The sequence below is a fragment of the Danio rerio genome, chromosome 7 (assembly GCF_052040795.2).
Source record: "Danio rerio strain M-AB ecotype USA chromosome 7, GRCz13ab, whole genome shotgun sequence".
NCBI classification, from domain to species: Eukaryota; Metazoa; Chordata; class Actinopteri; order Cypriniformes; family Danionidae; genus Danio; species Danio rerio.
This window is the reverse complement of record NC_141027.1, coordinates 19,788,958-19,812,760: the sequence shown is the minus strand read 5'-3', so window position 1 is coordinate 19,812,760 and position 23,803 is coordinate 19,788,958. Positions and strand designations below refer to the sequence as shown.

The 23,803-nt window shown below is 34.8% G+C and overlaps 3 protein-coding genes across 3 annotated transcripts in view; all 3 read right to left on the bottom strand.

Moving 5' to 3' along the window:
* Positions 1-8,896: 8,896 nt before the first annotated feature.
* The window catches only part of LOC141375336 (uncharacterized), a 68,951-nt gene continuing 54,044 nt past the window's right edge, over positions 8,897-23,803 (bottom strand). The window contains exon 2 of the mRNA XM_087260874.1: positions 8,897-10,012. Within this exon, the coding sequence (XP_087117000.1) occupies positions 9,138-10,012 (875 nt within the window). The 3' untranslated portion in view covers positions 8,897-9,137. The remainder of the gene's footprint in view (positions 10,013-23,803) is intronic.
* On the bottom strand, positions 12,250-13,086 carry LOC147835952 (uncharacterized). The gene has a single exon (XM_087260101.1). The coding sequence runs from the start codon at positions 13,084-13,086 to the stop codon at positions 12,250-12,252; it is 837 nt and encodes a 278-aa protein (XP_087116227.1).
* LOC147835951 (uncharacterized) lies at positions 16,834-18,949 on the bottom strand. The gene has a single exon (XM_087260876.1). The coding sequence runs from the start codon at positions 18,931-18,933 to the stop codon at positions 18,079-18,081; it is 855 nt and encodes a 284-aa protein (XP_087117002.1). The 5' UTR covers positions 18,934-18,949; the 3' UTR covers positions 16,834-18,078.

Genomic DNA, 23,803 nt, shown 5'->3' with positions numbered 1-23,803 from the left:
TGACAAAAGTCTTGTCGTCGATCCCAGTTGTAAGGGCAACAAATAATAACTTGACTTCTAGTTGATCATTTGGATTAGTGACAGAAGATAGATTTTTCAGATGAATCAGCTGTTCAATCATCACAAATGCTGTAGAAGACCTACTGGAACCCGCATAGACCCAAGATTCTCACCGAAATCAGTCAAGTTTGGTGAAGAAAAAGTCATGGTTTGGAGTTACATTCAGTGTGGGGGTGTGTGAGCGATCTGCAGAGTGGATGGCAACATCAACAGCCTGAGGTATCAAGACATTTGTGCTGCCAATTACATAAAAAACCACAAGAAACGGGACATTATTCAGCAGGATAGTGCTCCTTCTTATACTTTAACCTCCACATCAAAGCTGGATTGGCTACCCCAATTACCAGACATGAATATTATTGAGCATGTCTGGGATAAGATAAAGGAGGAGGCACTGAAGATGAATCCAAAGAGTCTTGATGAACTCTGGGAGTCCTGCAAGATTGCTTTCTTTGCCATTCCAGATGACTTTATTGATAAGTTGCAGAGATGTATGGATGCAGTCCTTGAAGCTCATGGGAGTCATACGCAATATTAAATCTTTTTCCCCTGCACAATGACTTTATATTCTATACTGTACATTATTTCTCTTAAGTGACAAGACTTTTGTCTAAGCAAAGTCAGACCCCACTGTCCGAATTTAATAATTAAAAATCAAGTTAAACGTAATCTAGAGGCCTTTGCCTTTCATATAAGCCACTTCTGATACCAAATGATCAACTAGAAGTCAAGAAGCAACAAGACTTTTATTAGGTAGTGTATTAAAATAACAATTTAGTCCTTACACAGTAAGAAAATCTTGCTCTTTTAAAAACAGTGACAATCTAAAAGGCTACGGCTTCAATATTTCACCTAGTTTTATCAAGTAGCTTACTAATGCATGAAAATTTACCATGCTTGGACAGATAGAGAACAGGGTGTATCACACTACATTCCTGCAATGGCCACATATTGATGGCCAGCAGCACACAGACAACCTCCAAAGGTATATTAGTATGAATGCTGTAAATTAACAAATCCATACCATATGGAACAGATATGCAAACCAGAATGCTGGTGATGATTATAAACGCCCTCTTTTTCTGACCGTGCATCCCTTCCTTCTGTGCTTCACCAGGACTTGGTCTCAGCAGGATCTTAAGCACCCCTAAACTGCAAGCTGCAATCACTAAAATGCTGATTAACAGGCTCACAATGTAAACCTCAAGTTCTTGCTGTGGATAGACAGAAACTATAAGTCCCCCATAAGCCAAAACCAGCATCCAGACGAGCCCAGCACTAATATATCTGTGCTTCACGAAGGCTGGGTTAAGATAGATCACCGGATAAGCCACAGCAATGTAGTGTTCAACACAAATCAAGCTATTCATAACAGGACGTCCAACCATGTAGCTTCCAGAAAAGAACATAACAAAGAGTATGGTGCTGTGACTGTCAAAAGCCTCAGCAATCACATATATGGGAGACAGTAGGGTTGCAACGAGTGCTATCGCAGTTATATTCATTGTGAAGATTTCTGATGTTCCCAGGTGCCCTCTTCTTCTGAAGTTGGTCATTCCCAGCCAGAGGACCCAGATTTGGATGGGCAAGTTGAAAATAAGGTCTAGTACAATTACAACTATTGAAATATAATTTCTTGCTTCTGAGCATTTGACAACAGACAAAGATGTTTGGTTCTCAGAGACAGAGCTGTTCATGTTTCCTTTAGGATGTCAGGTGTCTAAAGAACATGAAAAACAATTAGTTGTTTAGAATTAAACAAATAAATAGTTTATAAGTTATACTGACCTATTGTTGGACAGATAACCATCAGTCTGGTTCAAATGTTCTGCAGAGTTTCTCCCAATCGTATTTACACACATACTGTATGTTTGCATTTGCATGTCCAAATGTGATTCATGAGAGGAATGTATGTAAATATAAAATGTATCAGTATTTGAATGTGACATCTCTAAAATAAACTACCCAAGCTGCAAACCTTTTGTTTGGTCTAAATGAGAACCTTTATAATGCATCCATTTCAAGAGGAAATTTACTTCCAGTATTTTCCAGAAATAGCAGCATTTGGAATGCTCATGTCAACATAACTGTCATATTCATTCATTTTCTTTTCAGCTTATTAGCTTTATTAATCAGGGCTCGCCACAGCGGAATGAACCGCCAACTTATCCAGCATTGGTTTTACACAGCGGATGCTCTTCCAGCTGCAACCCATCACTGGGAAACACCCATACACACTCATTCACACACATACACTACAGACAATTTAGCTTACCCAATTCACCTATACCAGATGTTTTTGGACTTGTGGGGGAAACCGGAGCACCGGGAGTAAACCCACGCCAACATGGGGAGAACATGCAAACTCCACAACTGACAAACTGACCCAGCCGAGGCTCAAACCAGTGACCTTCTTGCTGTGAGGCGAACGTGCGACCATAACTATCATATTAAACAATGTTATTGTAATATAAGACAGGTCTTAGTTTGGGCATCATATAGTATGCAGTTTGTGGTGCTCCAGATGGGGATTGAATTTGCAATTTAGGCATTGGAGGACAATGCTCAAATGGGGTGGCTAAAGAATACATTATCTAACGTCTGTTGCTAGAGCAGTTCTTAGGATCGGAGTGAGTTTAACTCACACATAACTCACCTGCTTGCCTCTGTTACACTCATTCCCCTAAATCTCACTCCCATCCGGGTCACGGCACCAACTTGCCCCTTCTGGTGTAACACCCACCCGCCCACTCTGACTGGGGCTTGAAATTGTTATTCCAGCACAGGAGACAGAGAGGCTAAAGCTCAATGCCTCTAACTATTCAGATATTTGAGCCATGCCTCTGATGACTTTCACACTTCAGGACTAAAACGGAGCCTTACTTGCTTTATCTAGTCGCTGACTGCTTCAGAATCCACATACCTCCCAAATACAGAATATATTACCTATAAACCAGTATGTAAAAAGTGTCTGAATTCACCCATATAATAGCAATTAACAATTTATGTAGTGCATTTCAGGGTACTTAAATTGCTTTACAGAGATTGAGGGAATCTTCTCAACCACAGAATCCACCTAGATGACACAATGACACAATTTTTGCACCAGGTGAAAGAAGAGAGAGTGATGAAGCCAAATATGACAAGAGGATGCTTAGGAGGCCATGACGGACATAAGCCAGTGGGAAAATTTGGCCAGGTTACCAGAGTTATCCTACGCTTTTCAAATGATATCCTGGGGTTTTTAATGACCACAAAAAGTTTGGACCTTAATTTAACGTCTCATCCAAAAGACAATGCTCATTGAACAGTATAGTGTCCCCTTCAGGTTGAGCACCCCCTGCTGGCCTCACTACCACCAATTTATGTGGCCCACTTCTTATTCCAGTCTCTTTTAGACATATTACTGAGTAATTGATGGACACAGAAGAGGACTTATGAATGGAACTGAAGCTTGTAGGTCACCTTACATAATGCTGAATATAGTATTATACATTATATTATATAGTAGCTTACATTCATACTACACCATAGAAGTCAACATAGGCTCATTCTGAAAACGTAGGCCTATATACATTTCTGGAGACTGTGAATTATGTAGCCAGAAGTACTGTATGTCTGTATTTCATCTTTAAAACGAATGACGGTATGACGCCATTCCTTTTCGCGCTTATCAGCTAACCGCTTACCTTCATATGGACGGCTTTTCCGCTGTTATCAGTTAATACACACTGTTAGACCTTACCAGGGTTTTTTACAGTAGAATACTGGCAACACTGTTGCCAGCTACTCACTGTAAAAGTTCGGTTACAGTAAGTAACTGGCAACAGTGTTGCCAGTTAATTACTGTAACTGAACCATTACAGTGAGTGGCTGGCAACAGTGTTGCCAGTTTTCTACTGTAACTGAACCATTACAGTGAGTGGCTGGCAACAGTGTTGCCAGTTTTCTACTGTAACTGAACCATTACAGTGAGTGGCTGGCAACAGTGTTGCCAGTTATTTACTGTAACTGAACCAATACAGTGAGTAGCTGGCAACAGTGTTGCCAGTTAATTACTGTAATAGAGCAGCAGTGGTAACTAACTGGAAACTGTGTAGAGTTAATTACTGTATTGTAGTGTTACAAATCACAGCATTATACTGCATACACATTAATAGTATGTCATATATAGTTATTGTAGTGTTACTAAAATTAATCAGTATTCTTAGCTGTTATTTAAAAATAGAAGGCATAACATTTTTTCAGACAAATTAATTTTATTGTTTTGGCACCAAACAAATAAATAACAGAAAATGTTTAACAAAATTAAGAAATCAGCAGATATAAATATTGTCTTACATATTACAGGTCTGCACAGTAAGGCTGCGGTCACACTAACGTTTAAGCATGTAATATTCTGCACTGCGAAGTGGAATTAAACAAAGCGAGTAGTGGAATTAAACAAAATAATTAGAAATTGAAAAAGCAAGCCAGAAAGGTCATGTTTTGATCTTTGATTGGTCTCAAGCAATCACATGATGTGATTTCGCATTCAGCGTTCTCCAAGCTTGGACTTTCCAATGCTGCGAATTGTGAAATTTGTCTCGTGAGCTATCATTCCAGGTCTGCAGTACTCACATGCGTATGAATGGAAGTCTATAGGGAGAAAAGTGCAGTGTGACCGGGACTTTAAGCTGTAACTCTAATTAAACACACCTGATCAAACTAATTAAGGCTTGTTAGAAATCTACAGGTAATGTTGAAGCAGGGTGGGTTCTAAACTCTGCTGCGCTGCAGTTCTCCAGGAACTTGGAGTTTGACCCCCATGGTATATAGCAGGGCTGCTCAATCCTGTTCCTGGAGATCTACGTTCCTGCAGATTTCAGTTGCTACCCATATCAAACACACCTGCCTGTAATTATCACGTGTTGTTCAGGTCCTAATTAATTGGTTTAGGTGTGTTTGATATGGATAGCAACTGAAATCTGCAGGAAGGTAGATCTCCAGGAACAGGATTAAGAACCCCTGGTATTAGCAATACTTTTAAAGCAACTGCCAACATTTATCACAATCACATATCCAATAAACACACACACACAAAGTGCTGCAGTGAAATGTGTTACTCTCTCCTCAATGCTGACCATGCAAAAAAAACAACAAAAAAAACAAAAAAAAACTGAACAGCAAAAAACACAAAATAAATATTTTAAATAAACTCACAACCTGGGACTGGACAGGGGAGCTTTTGTGTGTGGATGGCTATGTGTATCATGTTTTTGTGATTCCCTGTGATGATGTGCACATGTTACCTTACTGAGATGATGGAATTTAATTTTGGCTTAGTTGCCAGAAAGATACATACAACTGTTAGCATCTGTACATTATGGCAGTGTGCAATATCCAATAAATACATATACTGTACTTAAAAGTAATGTAAGAAGTTATATGAGGAGAGGCTAACTAGCTAACAATGTAGCTTTCAAGTACACAGTTCAAGATAACAGCAGTATAACTTAAAACACAGCCTTATTTTAGAAACCCTCAAAAACATTTGAACACATTTTACTTACTCATTGTAGATTCTTATTTAAAACCTAAAACATATCAGACTCTACATCTGAATTGATGGACATAGCATAGAGCACACTCAGCAGTAAACAAATCAAACACCTGGCTCCCTTAAAGGGCCGGCATTATCTGAAAACTCTTTCTGTGGGAGTGTGTGGTGATGCCTAAATCATTGTTTTTTACAGTTATTTACTACACAATCTACAGAGTAACAGTGCAGTTATACTAATTAAACACACCTGATCAAACTAAATCTAAAGGTAGTGTGTTGAAGCAGGGCTGGAACTAAATTCTGCTGGGCTGCGGCCCTTCAGGAGTTTGACATCCCTGGTACATAGCATATTTTCAAAGGAACTGCCTACATTTATCACAATCATGCACATATCATTGAAAAAAACAATAAAAATAAAAAAAACTTCATCCAAAGCAAAAAATAAATAAATAAATAATAATAATAATAAATAATCTGATCCACACGTTGTTCCAAACCTGTAGTAATACAAATAAATAAATAAATAAATAAAATAACCTGATTAATACATTTATTTAGGAAAGCCTTTATACTATACTGTTAATGCCACTTTTACCTACTTCATTTGAAGTTTTCCAGACAAATTAATTGAGTCTCTGCAAAAATGTATGTACGTGCTGTTTAAGATATTTTTTAAATAACACATTTTTACTAGTTATTTAGCAAAATACTAATATTCAGCTTAAAGTGCCATTTAAACGCTTAACTATAGGCTAAACTAGGCAAATTAGATTAATTATATTAAAGTAAATAAAGTTATAAAATGATTGTGATAATTTGGTTGCTCTGTGTGAATATTTTTGCCTTTAAATGCATCTCGTCGATATCTTTACCTTTTAATTAGCTCTGTGACATTGACACATGATACTCAATGTTAAAAACATAAAAGGAACCAAAGAAAACACAAAGATGTCTGCAGAGAAATTTAGCTTATCATCAATGCATTGTCTCACTTTCTCCTCAATACTGACCATACATATACCAAAACTGAAAAGTATATATATATATATATATATATATATATATATATATATATATATATATATATATATATATATATATATATATATATATATATATATATATATAGCAACATAAAGTATCAAAGTACATGGGGTAATAATGGTTGAGCAGTAATTTACCATTTATTATCACAGTAACTATCTGTAATGGATACATAAAGTAAATTACTGTAATTTATTCTTTGCACTACAAAATTTCATACAAATCCTGCTCCTTTTACAGTAAAATACTGTTTCCTTTTATTACAGCGAAACACTGGCTATTTTACAGTTATTTACTGCATAATCTACAGTAAGGGTTAACAGTGCAGTTAACTTGCCATGTAAGTCGGCGAACTTGAGATGAAGAGAGGAGTTGAGGACTTGAAAGAATGGTTCCAGAAAGCAGGTAAGACAAAAACATAAGCCAAAAAATAAAATAAACAAGTAAGTAACAGAGTAACACTGTGGTGAAATCCGAAAATGTGGTAAAAATCAGGGGGCTTTTCTTTTTCTGGATGGCTTTTTAATGTCGGCTGATTTTAGGGAAGTGGGTGGATGGGTCAGTCTGTGCTTTTGAAAACACTTTTGGTAAGGTTTAGGGAAGGAGGACGGTGGGTCAGTCATTCAGTCGACAGTGGCCTCTGGTGGATTTACGTGAGAACAGCAGGCGCAAATTGCACTCGCAAAAGAAATTTGAGATCTGAAAAAGCACACACAGCAGCCTCTGGTGGATTCACGAAAACAAAAACTGCAAAAAAAAAAAAAAAAGAAATGTAGCAATACGTTTTCAGAATGAGCCTGGGTTGATGGTTAGATAACCTAAAAGAATAATGCACCGTGGGTTGAGACATTCACACAGGATTTATAATGTGGATTTTTAATTAATGAGTAAAATAATGTAAAATACTGTATAACCAGACATGGAATATTTTAGCCTCTTTTTTTTTTACATCCAGTAGGTACCTTAACATCAAAAAACATGCAAAAAAACTGCAAATCCATTTGTGGGCAAAATCTTAGGGCCCTATCATACACCGGGCCTAATATGGCACAAGACTTGTTTGCCAATATTTGTTGCTATTTTCAGACCAGGGCAACCCTAATTTTCCTGTTTTGCTCCATGTTGTTTAAATAGCAAATTCGTTTGCGCCAAATTGTGGACTCATGGGTGTGCCGGTCTAGAAAAGAGGTGGGTTAAGGTGCATTGTTGGTGCCTTGCTATTTTGAATATCTGAAATAGACTGCGCAATTGACCAGCTAAAAGTTGGTCTAAAGTCCAGCACGGAGCGTGTTAATTATGTGCCTATGTATGCAGGTCCAAAACACTTACACATTAACACACAGAGGATGTACAGCAACACACAAATATCTCTACAAATAAAAAAAAGGAATAAAATGCTACAAAAATTATTATCTACTACATAGATATAAAAACACTGCCTCAGTGGCTTCTTCATGTCTGAGGGCTTTTTTCAGTTTATTCATGACAATTAATATTTTTATTATAATGTTATTATCATTAGCAGTATTATTTATTATATGCATATTTATATTTGTTTTAATGAAAACAAGTTTAGATTTGTCCACCTGTCGGGTTTTGGAGATGTCTGCATCACTATATGGGGTATAAGAATAGGATGTGCATTTGAATATAACTTTTATTTCTATAAATACTATTATTTTTCATTTATTTGTTTGCTAAAAATTAGAACTAAATCCATAAATAGTTTAAAAAAAAATTTGCGTTTAACAAGTGAAATTAATTAAATAGACTAATGGGTGTCTTCAGTGGAGTGCGTACAACACCATTTCCTTATCCATGAAAGTAAAGAAGTAAAGTAAAAGTAAAGAGAAAGTAAAGAGGCCGAATGGAGAAGGCTTGGTATGTTTAACTGTTTTCTCACTTGTGTAGCTTCAATTTATCCACTTACAAAGTCTGCCATTTAAATAGCAAATGCGCCATGGCGTTTGCTGACTCTAAAAGGGAATGGGAGATGAGACTCTGATTGGTTTAATGCATGTTATGCTCAGAACACACCCATAACTCATAAGAGAATAACCCTGTTAGACTGTGAGCATATTTTTCCATCCTTAAAATAGCAAAAGTGGATTCGGACACACCCTTAATGCTTTTGCACCATGCGCTTTAGACTTTGTGCCTGGATCATTAAATTAGAGCCCTTAAAGTCCATTTGACGTCCACAGATTTATGCCCTTTTGACCACCAAAATAACAACACAAAAAAGATTAAAATATAAGAAAACTTTTATTCATTTGAAAACTTCAATTACAAACTACAAACTTTGTATGTTGTTATGCACGTAAACTACCTTGATGTTGAAATGACATTAAATTTAAATCTAATATTGGTGTCAAAAACATGTCAAAAATCAATAACAGGACAGTCCTTTAATCGATTTATGACAGTCCTGTAATAAATTTTTAATGTTTTTTTACGTGTTTCATCCACTATGGCTCCAACTTTTCCTGTTTTAATGAAAAACTTTTTCGATGCACAGAAGCTTGCTAAGTTTGAACAGATACAGAAAAGGCTGTATTAAACTACTTTGCTGAATAATCCACAAATTGATGCCCAACGCCACACAGAAAGTATCATAACTGATATATTTTTTGATACTGAAAACTAACAAATCCATGCCATATGCAACAGATATGCAAACAAGTACACCAGTGATAATTACAAACGCCCTCTTTTTCTGACGGTGCATCCCTTCCTTCTGTGCTTCACCAGGACTTGGCCTCAGCAGGACCTTAAGCACCCCTAAACTGCAAGCGGTGATCACCGACAGGCTGAGGGATAAAGAGGTAAGGTAGGCTTCAATGGGTGGTTCTGGAAAGCTTTTAAGAAAAAATGCTCCATAGGTAAAAATCAAGATCCAGACAATACCAGCCGCAATATATCTGTACTTCATGAAGGCCGGGTTGAGATAGATCACCGGATGAGCCACGGCTATGTAGCGTTCAACACAAAACAAACTATTCATAAAGGGACGTCCAACCATGTAGCTTCCAGAAAAGAACATAAGAAGCAGCACTGTGTATTGAAAGTGAAGAGCATAAGCAATAATGGATGAAATAAAAAAGAAGACATTGCACATTTCTGACAAAGCCAAGCTCACTGTAAAGATTTCTGATCCCGGCAGACGTCTCCTTTTTCTAAGTTCAGCAGTGCTCAGCCAGAGGACCCAGCTTTGGATGGGCAGGAGGACAAACATCTGAAATATTGTAACAGAAATCCCAATGATATTTCCTGGGAAGGAGTCTGTGCATGTGAAAGCAGGGAAGGATGTCTTGTTTGTGGAGATTGTGTCATTCATCTTGCTCTTCAACAAACAAGTGTGAGTATCTAAAGATCAAGAAGCAGAATTACAAAATGAAGATTCTTTTGAAAGCTGCATACAACAAAAAAATCTTACACCTTTTAATGAACATGTAAATGGTTTGCAGTATAAATGAATAACTTGATGTTAGTTTGTATACTGACCCAGAGGTGGAAAAAATGACTGTGAGAGTACATTCATGTAGTGCTTCCAGTATTTTTATGCAATGTAGTTGATCTCATGTGTTTTTCTATTACTTGTGTCAGGTGTGTGTCTAACAATGAAGGATACCTGGAAAATATGCAAACAAAACATCCATCCATCTAGCTATCTTTCTACAGCTGGCCATAATTACTGAACACACATCATCATTTTTAGTAAATATGTTTTAAAAGGAGCTGTTGACATGAAATTGACCCAGATTTAGATAAAAGCAATCCAAACAAAAATAAAACAAAACAAAACAATTTTAGAAATTATGTTACGTGTCATGACAATGGAATGACATAAGAAGGTAGTCAACTGTACTGGAATGTATAAATTTGTTGGGTAATGACAGCCTCAAGATGACTATTCTATGAAGAATAGGGTCATATGCAGTGCTCAGCTGTGATTTTCCCCCTAGATTTCAAGACTAAACATTTTGATGCTCTCTGGGTCTCATCTATTAACTCTGCTCTTTAGTGCTCTTTATTTATTATTTTCTACTGGATTTAAGTCAGTTCATTGGCTGGGCAATTCTGGCAGCTTTATTTTCTTTTTCTTAGAGTTGAGAGTTTCCGTGCCTGTGTTCGGGATCATTGTCTTGGTTAAATGTCCACCCTGGTTTCATCTTCATCATCTAGTAATGTAGGTGTTGGGACTAAAGCAAGTAATCAATGGCTTTCCCATCAGCGGCATCTGCCACGCACACCTGATTTATGGCTGTTTCCAGATCCTTCTGTTTCTATTTACCTGGAGCTAAAGTCAGAATTATTAGCCCTCCTCAATTCCCCCTAACAAATTTCTTTTAAATGAAAAGCAGAATTTTTCAACGCATTTCTAAACATATAGTTCTAATAACTGATATTATTCATCTTACTCATTTTTATTTTACTGGAATGGCCTTCATGAGAGACTACCTGTTCCTGATTCAGTGGATTTTGATCTTTGAGCTGTTGTGCACATAAAATTTCTATATGGATACAAGATTTTTTATACACACAGCATCCTTTAAATTTAGGTTACAGGACCCAGTGTCTGGGTCTAGGAGTAAAAAAAACGGTGGTACATTTGTTTACTGCAAATCAACACAAAATAAAACAAATATTGCTGCAAATTTTTATCATTTTAATTTTTTATCAGTTTTGGCTGCAAAAATCTGAAAAAAGTCTCGCAGAATCCTAGAGGGACTTAATTTACACAGTGTAAATTTAATTCTTCATTTACACAGATGAGGGTTGCTACCTAAACACGTTTCAAGTTATTTCAGCTGCTGTCTTGGCTTTCCATGGCCTTTTACACTATTGTGTCTTCATGTGTTCAATAATTTTGCCCTGTGTGATTTCATTTTTTTACACAGAAGTTCATTTCTAACCTAATTTGTTTTCTATCTATCTATCTATCTATCTATCTATCTATCTATCTATCTATCTATCTATCTATCTATCTATCTATCTATCTATCTATCTATCTATCTATCTATCTATCTATCTATCTATCTATCTATCTATCTATCTATCTATCTATCTATCTATCTATCTATCTTTATTTCTATCTATCTTTATTTCTATCTATCTATCTATCTATCTATCTATCTATCTATCTATCTATCTATCTATCTATCTATCTATCTATCTATCTATCTATCTATCTATCTATCTATCTATCTATCTATCTATCTATCTATCTATCTATCTATGCAGTTGTCACAGTAGGTAGTGCTGTTGGTCGCTAGTTCGAGTTCGAGCCTCGGCTGGGCGTTTCTGTGTGGAGTTTGCATGTTCTCCTCGCGTTTGCGTGGGTTTGAATGAGTGTGTGTGTGGATGGGTTTGCCAGTGATGTGTTGCAGCTGGAAGGGCATCCACTGCGTAAAACATGTGCTGGATAAGTTGGGGTTTATTCCGCTGTGGCGACCCCGCATTAAAAAAGGGACTGAGCCGAAAAGAAAATTAATGAATGAATCTTTATGCTATACATAATATTAACAGGATGTGGATGTATAAATCATGAATATCAAACGGTTGTATTATTTATAACAAGATTCAGCTGCAACATCACACATTTAATGATTTTTGACTTTTGAGAGGTACAGGTAAGGTTGAACTGCAGCGCTTGGTAAAAGAGTGCACCAGCTGAAGCCAAGGATTAAACAATAAGTGCTGTATGGAAGTTGATCCCGTAGTAAAATCGCACATGAGACTGACCCATAGCCAAAGGCCAGTGTGATTAAGATGGTTGTGACGGCTCTAAAAGCCTTTCTCTTCAGCTGATACGCTCCTGCTTTCTCTCCATCCCCTGGTTTGGGCCTCTTCAAAACCCACAAAATAATCACAGAGCAAAATGCACAGATAACTAACATTGCCAGATAAATTCCAATGTAAAATGTTGGCACTTTAGGATAGGAATCTATATTAAACCATGCAAATAACAGAATTGTCAGCCAGACCAGTCCAACAAAGGGCAGCTTGTGTTTTGGGGCTTTTGTGTACTTTAGGTAGACAAGCGGATGCACCACAGCCAGATAGCGCTCCACACAGAAATAGGTTTGAAAGAGCGGTCGACCCACAGTTAAAGTACTGCTCAGGTAAATAGAAATAAGTATAAAGATTTTTTTCTTGACCATAGCACCAATCAGAAAAGTTGGGATGCAGGAGTTGCCGATAATCTCAGCGACAGACTGATTCAAAATGACAAAGTCTGCGTTTGTAACACCCGCAGATTTTCTTGCCAGCCACAAAACCCAGCCATTCAGAGGTAACATTAAAACAGCATTCACAAGCGTGTAGAAAGCAATGAGGAAATATCCTGGATAGGAATCTGTGCACTCAAAAACACCAGAAGAGTTCATTTCAGGCTGAAAAGTGCAATTCGATGAAAACTCAGAGTTATTTAGTGCCATATTCCTTTTGATTTCCTTATGTTTTTCGCAAAGAGAAAAGGTAAAATCGTATCCATCAAAAGAAAAATCGTTCAACCTTTTATAAAGCAATACATGTTTAAAATAACATACTCACAGTTGCACAGATCCATGAAGGCTGTGATATATTTTCAAGATGTTGTCTATTTGTACTGTGTTTTAATATGACAGTCCCTCCTTTTATCAGCAAAGAGATTTGTAAGTGATGATTGAAGTAGGGTGTGAAAATATTTATAACATCAATATGTGGCTACATGTATAATATTTCAACATTTCATTTGCATTAATTTTGCAAAAGTGGTGATATTATATACTGAACAAAAACTAATTGCAGGAATAAAGGTCTCTGGTGGCTAAACAGGTTTAGGAACCAATGCACAAACAACTGAGAATTAGTTATTTTTATATAATAATGTTGGTATGTTTTATATTTATAGTTGAAGTCAGAATTATTATCCCCCCTTTTAATTATAATTTTTTTTTGTATTTCCCAAATGATGTTTAACAGAGCAAAGAAATTTTCACAATATGTCCGATAATATTTTTCTTCTTTTTATTTAAGCTAAATTTAAAGCAGTTTTTAATAAACAAAAAAAAAAAAACATTTTAAGGTCAAAATTATTAGCCCCTTTAAGCAAATTTTTTTCGGTAGTCTACAGAACAAACCATTGTTATACAATAACTTGCCTAATTACCCTAACCTGCCTATTTGACCTAATTAACCTAGTTAAGCCTTTAAATGTCACCTTAAGCTGTAAAAAAGACTTGAAAAATATCTAGTAAAATATTATATATTATTTACTGTCATCATGGCAAAGATAAAATAAATCAGATATTAAAGATGAGTTATTAAAACTGTTATGTGTTGGAAAAATATTCTCTCTATTAAACTGAAATGGGGGGGGGGGGGGGTTGGTAAACAGGGCTAAAAATTCAGAGGGCGCTAATAATTCTGACTTCAACTGTATATTGCCATTTACATTTTATGGAGGTCAGAGAGAACTGAACAAATATGGTAAATGAGGATGCATGGTGTTTACAAATTACAGTTTTTCTCAGTGGCTTTGGTGCGTTTCTCACAACACTAGTGCATTTCTGTTGTTGGAATATCAAGCCAATTCCATGCGTGTTCAATAAGAAAAGGTCTGGAGAGGGTTTTCTTCAATGCCAAAAATATTAGTAATTTATTAGATACAAACGAATAATTCGATCACAGAGCTCTGGGTTACGTTTCCCCAATGCAATAAGAATTACATTCAAAAGGTTCGCAACTAACAAACATTTCCTGACTCCAGCATATATACACAACTGATATTAACAGGTGGAGTTTTGGTGTAACGTCACTTATCAGTCATTGTTCAGTCCTTCATTGGCCGCACCTTCGACATACTTCCTCTTTTTCTATGAATTGTCTGCACAACAAAAAAGCATACAACTTTCTGTGGTCTGTGTACAGTTTTAACACCTCTCTTCAGACAGGAAGTTTCTGCAGAGCTAAATCTAATTTTGGACCCGCATCTATCCATTGCTATTTAGTATGCACAGCACTCACACACAACCGTAGAAGTTCAGTTAATATGTGACCCTTACATGACCAATACAAATAATTGTTTGATTAAAAGAAAAAGAGACAAAAATAATAAAAAAATGATTCATATTTTCCAACACTGCACAACAGTTAATGCATTTCTCAAAACAATAAGTACAAACTGCAAAACCTAGTTGATAAACTGCACTGTAAGAAAAAAAAATCATTAAAAAAGGTCAAATGACTGGTAGCTACGGCTGTCAAACAAAAACCAGACCTTTTCTAGATTATTATGATCAAACACCATCAATAAAGTGACCGCACTAAAAGTTCAAGAGAAAACAATGTTATTTAAAAGAATTTTCCCTAAATCATTACGATTAAACACCTTTAATAAAATGCCAAGACATGCTCATGAGCGTAATTTAACAGTTTTATTTTGGATCAAAACATTTTGGAAAAAACAACAACGAGATACAACTGATTAAAATTCTCACAACTTTAAAATGACAGTTGTTACATTTTATTGAATAGTGTTTATGTAAAACATGTAGAGGTTTAAGTTATATGGAATGATTCAGTTACAGATCTTAAATGAAATGGAACTGTCACGTGAAGGGAAAGTTGACAAAGGAGTGCAGATCCAAATGCAGGTTTATTACACAGAGAGGCAAACAACAGTCAACACAGGGGTAAACAGATGTAACATTATGCAGGGAATCCAGAGTCATGGTCAAACAACAGGCAAATGGTCAGTCCCAGCAGCAAACAACATAAACAATTAACAAACAAAGCAGGGCAAAAGAAGAGAAACGCGTCATAATGTACTTTAATGTTAAATGTACTTCATAAAAAAAAGGAAAAAACACTGTGTAAATAATACGGCAATTTTATTGTATAAAACAGACAAATTGCTGTAGTTTGTCATTACTTATATAGTTCATAAAATTACAGTCAAGTTGTTAATTTACAGATATTGTTTGTAATTTTTAAGGATTTTTGAATATAATTTAAAATAAAATATTCCCTGTGTGAAAAAAAAACAAAAATGTCAGTAATTTGTCTTAATGATAAAGTACCTAAAATGAAAGTCAAACTGTGAATTTAGAGAGATTGTTTGTCATTTTACTAAGTTCTACATATAATTTTAAATGACAAACAATTACTGTAAAAAATCTAGGGATATTGTCTGTAAAACTTGGTTTTTGTGCAAAAGTGCGTCACTTGCTCAAAATGGAGAGCTTATTCTTCAAAACCCCCGTGTCATCAAAATAAAGTCCAGACACCATTGTTTATGAACAAGACAGTCGAATGGCTTTGTCATGTTTTTATTATAACAGTTTACTCTGTTCATTTATTCCAAGGCAAAAAAGTCAGATTTTGGTGACACTTCCTGAAAATGCTCAAGACAGCTCTATATACTATTTACACAACCATATGAGAACTACAGCAAAGTTAGACATCGCTGCATTTAGTGAGGTATATCTGAGTACAAGACACTGAATATGTATGTTTCACATTTTTACTGCATTTGCTCTTTGCAATCCTAATTTATTCACAGCATTGTGCAAAAAATAAATACGCCCTTATTTACAAAAAACAAAAACTTCTTTTGGGTAGAGCTGTGCACAACTGTAAACTATATTGCAGTACATAATAGAACTGAGCCTACAACACACACAGGTCTGTAAATCATTCAGGAAATTATTCAATTTTTAAGACATTTTCAGGAAAATAAAGATTTAATTTTTTTAACAGATTTTGACAACTAGTTCAACATTTTTGTATGTAATGACTCAAGTAATGAAATGAGAACTATTAGTTTTATATGTAATGACTATTCATCATTCACAAGTTTAGTTAATTTTGACTGACATGACATAAGCAAATTAAAGTGTTATAAACAGCATGAAGTTGTATGAAAGCAATTGATGCATGTCCAAAAGCATCTGCAACGTGTTGGAAGAAATGAGAAACTGCTACTAGGATGTGCACAAATAATTAATTGTTTTGAGAAATGCAAACTGCAACTGTTGTGCAAATGTAAATAGTGTAGGGAGAAATGCCCCAAAGCCACTGAAAAAACTGTAAAAATAGACCTAATCTTAAGATTATTCATCAGGTTAGTTGCATTTCATTTTATCATAATTATTATATTGGGTAGTAAAATATCTTTATATATTTCATGTTTTTTTGTGAAGCCTAAATACATCAAGGTTAATTTTCTATACTGAGTGCCACCTTCAATCTCATTACTCCAACTTAATTTTTATTTGATTATTTATTAAAGTCACAAATGCAAGACATACAGTTGAAGTCAGAATTATTAGCCCCCCTGAATTATTAGCCCCCCGTTTATTTTTTTCTTAAAAAATTTAAACTTAAAATGTAAAAAATAAAATAATAATAAAACATGCTTTTATTCTAGCTGAAATAAAACAAATAAGACTTTCTCCAGAAAAGAAAATATTATCAGACATACTGTGAAAATTTTCTTGCTTTGTTTAACATCATTTGGGAAATAAAAAAATAAAAATAAATAAATTCAAAGGGGGCAAATATTTTTGACTTCAACTGTACACTCAAAATTGAGAAAATATTTGAGCAAAATAAACATGCAATTGTATGAAAAGGGGTTAAAAAGGTATATAAAAAGTTCCAATCATTTTTATTGTTTAATCCATTGTTGCAAACAAGCTTGCATGGTAATTATTATTAGATTATTTATTTGATTTATTCTTTTAAATGTTTCCATACTTTTTGAAAAATATTGCAGATGTGTCTAATTAGATATTATATTTTGCTGTAGTGATATTTTACTATATTGACAGTGAATTTAACATAAGATAAAAAAACTAAATTAACTGAATTGAAAAAAGAATAGACAAAATCACAATATCTTTTTATATATGTTTTAATGGCAGAAACAAAACTTTTAAATAAACACACAAAAGATTAATAGGTTTTCTTTTTTTCAACAAAGACACGTGTAAGGAAAGAAGAGAAGAAAGGGAGAAAAAAACTGTACAAATAGGAGAAATGGTATAAAAGCAGTAGGTCTCACAATAAACAAAACAAAACTAAAGCTGAGACTAAATGTACGTATGATTACACTGTGAAAAATGCTGGGTTCTGCACAGTTCCTTCATGTTGTCACAACACAAAATTAATAAGTAAACTAATTGTTTTTACTAATTAAAGTGGATTAAACATAAAATAATTAGTCCCCCAAAAATCTCAAGGATTGTGTTGATTCATCCTATTAAATAAGTAGTTTGAACAAGCAGAAAAAACATCATGTTTTTAGTGTACAGTCTGAGGTTTTGTTGTGTGATTGTTATAGATATGAAATGTACATCTCTGAACCATTTATATGTTTTGAGTTTAGAAAGGATGGGTTAAGGTGAGGGGGGTGAAGTTGTTTTGGAAGAATAGGGGGAAAAAAATTAGCTTTTAATGCAAGGCAACTTGCCTATTTTTGAGAGGTACAGGTAAGGTTGAACTGCAGCACTTGGCACAAGAGTGCACCAGCTGAAGTTTAGGACTAAACAATAAGTGCTGTATGGAAGTTGATCCCTCAGCACAATAGCACACGAGACTGTGCCATAGCCAAACACCAGTGTGATCAAGATGGCTGTGACGGCTATAAAAGCCTTTCTCTTCAGCTGATACGCTCCTGCTTTCTCTCCATCCCCTGGTTTGGGTCTCTTCAAAACCCACAAAATCATGACAGAGCAAAATGAACACACAACTAACATGACTAAAAACACTCCTATGTAAAACCTTGGTATTCTAGGGTAGGAATTCATAATAAACCATCCCATAATTAGGAGTGTCAGCCAAATCAGTCCAACAAAAGGCAGCTTAAATTTTGGGGCTTTGGTGTATTTTAGGTAGACTAGCGGATGGACCACTGCCAGAAAACGCTCCACACAGAAATAGGTTTGGAAGAGCGGTCGACCCACAATTAACGTCGTGCACAGGTAAACAGATATGAGAATGACAACTTTTTCGTTAAAGATTGCGCCTAACACAAAAACAACGATGAAGATGTTGGCAATGACCTCAGCAACAGCCTGATTTAAAACGACAAAGTCTGAAGATGCAGCAGTGGTTCTTCTTGCCAGCCACAGGATCCAGCAGTTCAGAGGCAGAATGAAAACTACATTCACAAGAGAGGAGAAGCCCGTGAGGAGAACACTAAAAATTAAATCTGTGCACTCAAAAGATGCATTCTCCGAATAGTTGCTTGCAGACTGGGAGGTGCAGTTAGACAGAGAATTAGTGCCGTTAAATGCCATGTTTGCTCAGATTTTCTTTTGTCTTCTGTAAAACAAGTAAAATTGTCGTTTTAGGTTCACTTACACTCAAAAAGATTATTTGCTGAATCAGCATGATTTAATCATTTACCCATTGTGCATCTAAACAAATCAAGTAAACTTGAACTGCCTTGAATGTGTTATATGAACACAATATAAACTCATAAAATATACATGGTTTTAATATGTCTATATGGAACTTCTTTGCAGATAATTGAATTAAAATGTTTGTTTTGTATTAATCTGATTGAATTTATTCATATATACACTGTAAAAAAAATATTTCGGCAGCTGTGGTAAAATAAACAAAAAACATGAAATAACGGACGTTAAATTACAGAAATTTACCAGAAAATAACAGACGTTAAATTACAGAAATTTACCAGAAAATAACGGACATCAAATTACAGAAATTTATCAGAAAATAACGGACATCAAATTACAGAAATTTACCAGAAAATAACGGATGTTAATTTACAGTAATTTACCAGAAAATAACGGATGTTAAATTGCAGAAATGTACCAGAAAATAACGGACATCAAATTACAGAAATGTACCAGAAAATAACAGACATTAAAATAAAGAAATTTACCAGAAAATAACGGACATCAAATTACAGAAATTTACCAGAAAATAACGGACATCAAATTACAGAAATTTACCAGAAAATAACGGACATCAAATTACAGAAATTTACCAGAAAATAACGGACATCAAATTACAGAAATTTACCAGAAAATACAGACGTTAAATTACAGAAATTTACCAGAAAATAACGGACATCAAATTACAGACATTTACCAGAAAATAACGGATGTTAAATTACAGTAATTTACCAGAAAATAACGGATGTTAAATTGCTGAAATGTACCAGAAAATAACGGACATCAAATTACAGAAATGTACCAGAAAATAACGGACATCAAAATACAAAAATTTACCAGAAAATAACGGACATCAAAATACAAAAATTTACCAGAAAATAACGGACATTAAATTACAGAAATTTACCAGAAAAAAACTGACATCAAATTACAGAAATTTACAAGAAAATACAGACGTTAAATTACAGAAATTTACTAGAAAATAACGGATGTTAAATTACAGTAATTTACCAGAAAATAACGGATGTTAAATTACAGTACTTTACCAGAAAATAACGGATGTTAAATTACAGTAATTTACCAGTGAATAATGGACATTAAATTACAAAAATTAACAGGAAAATAACTGACATTAAATTACAGACATTTACCAGAAAATAACAGACGTTAAATTACAGAAATTGACAATAAAATAACAGACATTAAATTACAGAAATTTACCATAAATTTAAACTTAAGAAAATTTCTGTAGTTTAACGTCCATTATTTTATGTTTTTTTTTTTTCTGGCACCCCATCTGCCAGACAAAAAAAGTAAAATAATGGATTTTTTTTACAGTGTACTTAATGTGAGTAAAGCACTTTAACTCAACAAGATTCTGCCTTGTTACATCAACAAGTTTCTGTCTTGTCCATGTATGGTTATTAAGTAACTTCAATTAGATTTGTCTTAGTTTGCAGCATGTAAGTTTGTAATGTCAGACATTAACAAAATGTTCAAACTCACTTTGAGGTCTCCATTAAAGTAACAATGTGTAAAACATTTAGCCAAGAAAACCTTGGCTCCTAAGAAACCTGATCACCAAGCAACCAATACTTTAATGTGGTCTTACTAACAAATCTTTGCCTGATGACCAAAAAGACATTTGCTTATTTGGTCTTAATTTCTAAAAAAAAAAAAAATGAATTAGTCATAAATGTTTTTACTTTATCTTAATTTGTTTTAACTTAAGCAACTGAATTTATCAAGTTATACAATGTTTAACGTAAAATGTTTAGTTAGTTTGACTGATGTAAGTTGAAATGACTAGAAAAGTTAACTTAATTCAATTTTAAAAATTAAGGCAACAAGATTTTTAACAGTGTACTTTTAGCGGTTATGTTGTAAAAATGATTCCTTCATGTTGTCCCAACACAAATCGATTAAGTTAACTTAATAATTTTCAAAGCTTTAAGTGGATTTAATTTAAAGCAATTAAGTTGCCCCAACAAAAACCTCAAGAATTGTGTTTCAAGAATTCAGCTCATTTTAAATATATTAGTTTGAACAAGCAGCAAGAATAATTATTTGACTATATATACATGGCAGCTGCCCAAAACTTTGATATATCGAGCGCATCTGTAAAAGAACAAATAAACAATGTACTCACGCAAAGTATTAATCACACACCCATGAAGCCTCTGGTGTGTTTTACGTTTTGCATTTTGTATTTATACCACCTATATTTCATGACATCGCCCCCCTCTTTGTCCGCAGAGATTGACTGGTGGTGACTGTAGTATGCATAAAAAGTAAGGAAATGGTTTGTCACATAAAAACACATAAACAGGCAATGAAATGCTTTTATTTTCCTTGTATTTGGTTTTAAATATTTATATAGAACTTTTTTATTAGATAGAAATCTGCATATTTTTACAAATGAATGTGGTTCCTTACAATGCATTACCGTCTTATGAAGCCAAACTAATGGTCGTTGCAAGAAACTGTTTGTTTACAACATTATCTTTAATCCACACCCTCAGCAAACTTTTATCATAATGAAAGATTATATTGCCATCAGAACAGTATTTTATCATGACTAAACAAATCTGAGATCCATTAACTATAATGCAGCGGTATTTTTTGCAATTTTTCAGCAACCTTCTGAAAGCAGTCAAACAAATATAAAAATCAGGCATCTTGTTGCATTTTACCTTTAAAACATTTTTAATTGACCCTTTTTTTAATGTAAAATTGTTTTGTATCACAAGTACAGAAGTAGCAGTTGTATGTCCTTTAAATACAACCAACACAATGTTTTGGTCAGTTAGTATTTTATGCAATCAACAGTCAAAAAAAATAGGTTGATTAAATTTTTAGGTTGTCATATTGAATTGTACTGAAAATTAAAGGCATTGTGTGTTGGTGTCTCCTGTAAACCTCCATATTTTCACCAAGCCTATAGATCATGTTGACAAAGCAGGCAGCCGTAAGTAATTTCACAGAAACATGTTTGCAACCACTGAAAATTAATTTGAATCTACTGAAGAAAAAAAACTAAATTAGTTCCATCTGAAACTGTTTACAAATGAATATCATTGTGATGAAAAGGATGCCAACATCGGACAAAGGGGTCACCACAGCGGAATGAACCGCCAAGTTATCCAGCATATGTTTTACGCATCGGATGCCCTTCCAGCTGGAACACATCACTGGAAAACACCCATACACTCTCATTCACATACACTACGGACAATTTAGCTTACTCAATGGGGTATATGCGCATGGACTTTTAATTTCAGCCAGCCCCAGGGCTTCCAGTTAATTGTCATCGCATACAAAATTGCCGTGTTTAAGATTTGATTTCTTCAAAAATCTGTGATCTTGATTGCCTGGCTGAGACACGATATAAAGTGGGTATCAGACCAAACAAGAAGCACTGCATTAGGTTATATTTTTCCATGCCATGTCTTTAAAAAATATGGAAATTAATTTTACCCCAGTATTTTCAATGGAATTTCTGAGCTAGCCTGCTGCTAATGGCAATGCCTACATTTAAAGGGTTGTTTATCTCTTTTTACTCTTTAACAGTCAAATGGATGCTTAAGTCTATTGAACTGATTATATTTGAGTTACATTACAACATCAATGCTGTAAAATGAACCTTTTAAATTTTTAAAATAGTCACATAAAGCTTTTACAGGAAGATCATCATAGGCTGAAAAACACTAGCTGTGCATATACCCCATTCACCTGTACCACGTCTTTAGACTTGTGGGGGAAACCAGAGCACCGGAGGAAACCCACGCCAACATGGGGAGAACATGCAAACTCCACACAGAAATGACAACTGAGCCTGCAGCCAAGGCTCGAAACAGAGAAAAATTTAAATGATTTGGATGTTACTATTGAGAAATATGTTGAGTATTCAATTTAGTAAAGGACTTAAATTATGGTGCATTTAAATGGTATGAAATTTATCTTTACCTTAACCTTCAGTCACTTAGCAGAAGTTTTCATAAGAGACTGTAAAGAGACAGTACTCACATCAAATGCGACTAATACAAAGCTTCTGAATTTCTGAGGTTTTTGTCATTATTGTTTTTTTGTCATGAACAATCTGTGGATTTAGTATGGTAATGAATATTTATATGGCAATGTTAATGTATTTGGTCTTGGCGGAATAGATCTGCTACGCTGCTGCTGCTTTCAATATTATGGTAGAGCAAGTATTGAGACCTACTACTGCCATTGCCACATGCCGTCTGAGAATATAACACGCTGCTGCTGCTGCAAATAAAATATACATGTAACCCCTTAGCAGATCTAACACAGGTGGAGCTGAGGTGGAGAAGGGTTCAACGAAAACGCGCTGCAGCTTAACAGCATAAAACAACACAGAGCATTTAAACTAATAAGGAGCAAGCTCATTGGCTGCAAAGGTGGCAGCAACCAATCTCCAGCGTCATTGTAGTTAATGACGCAGGAGCAGATTTGGTGACCTTTAAGCCTTTTCATGGCAGAAGTTCGCTTAAGTGCTCACAGAAAAGATGTGTTGTAGGTGCCTTTTGAACGTTACCAGGGATTTAGCAGCATATTGAGTTAGATATAATGTTCCACCAGAGAGGAACAGTAAACGAAAAGGTTCTGGAAAGGGAGTAAAAGTCTGTGAACTATCTAAATTTATAAACTACAATGTAACAGGGACTACAGATATAACAGGGACTCGATGTAAATTAGCAATCTAGCTAATTCTGGCACAACATGC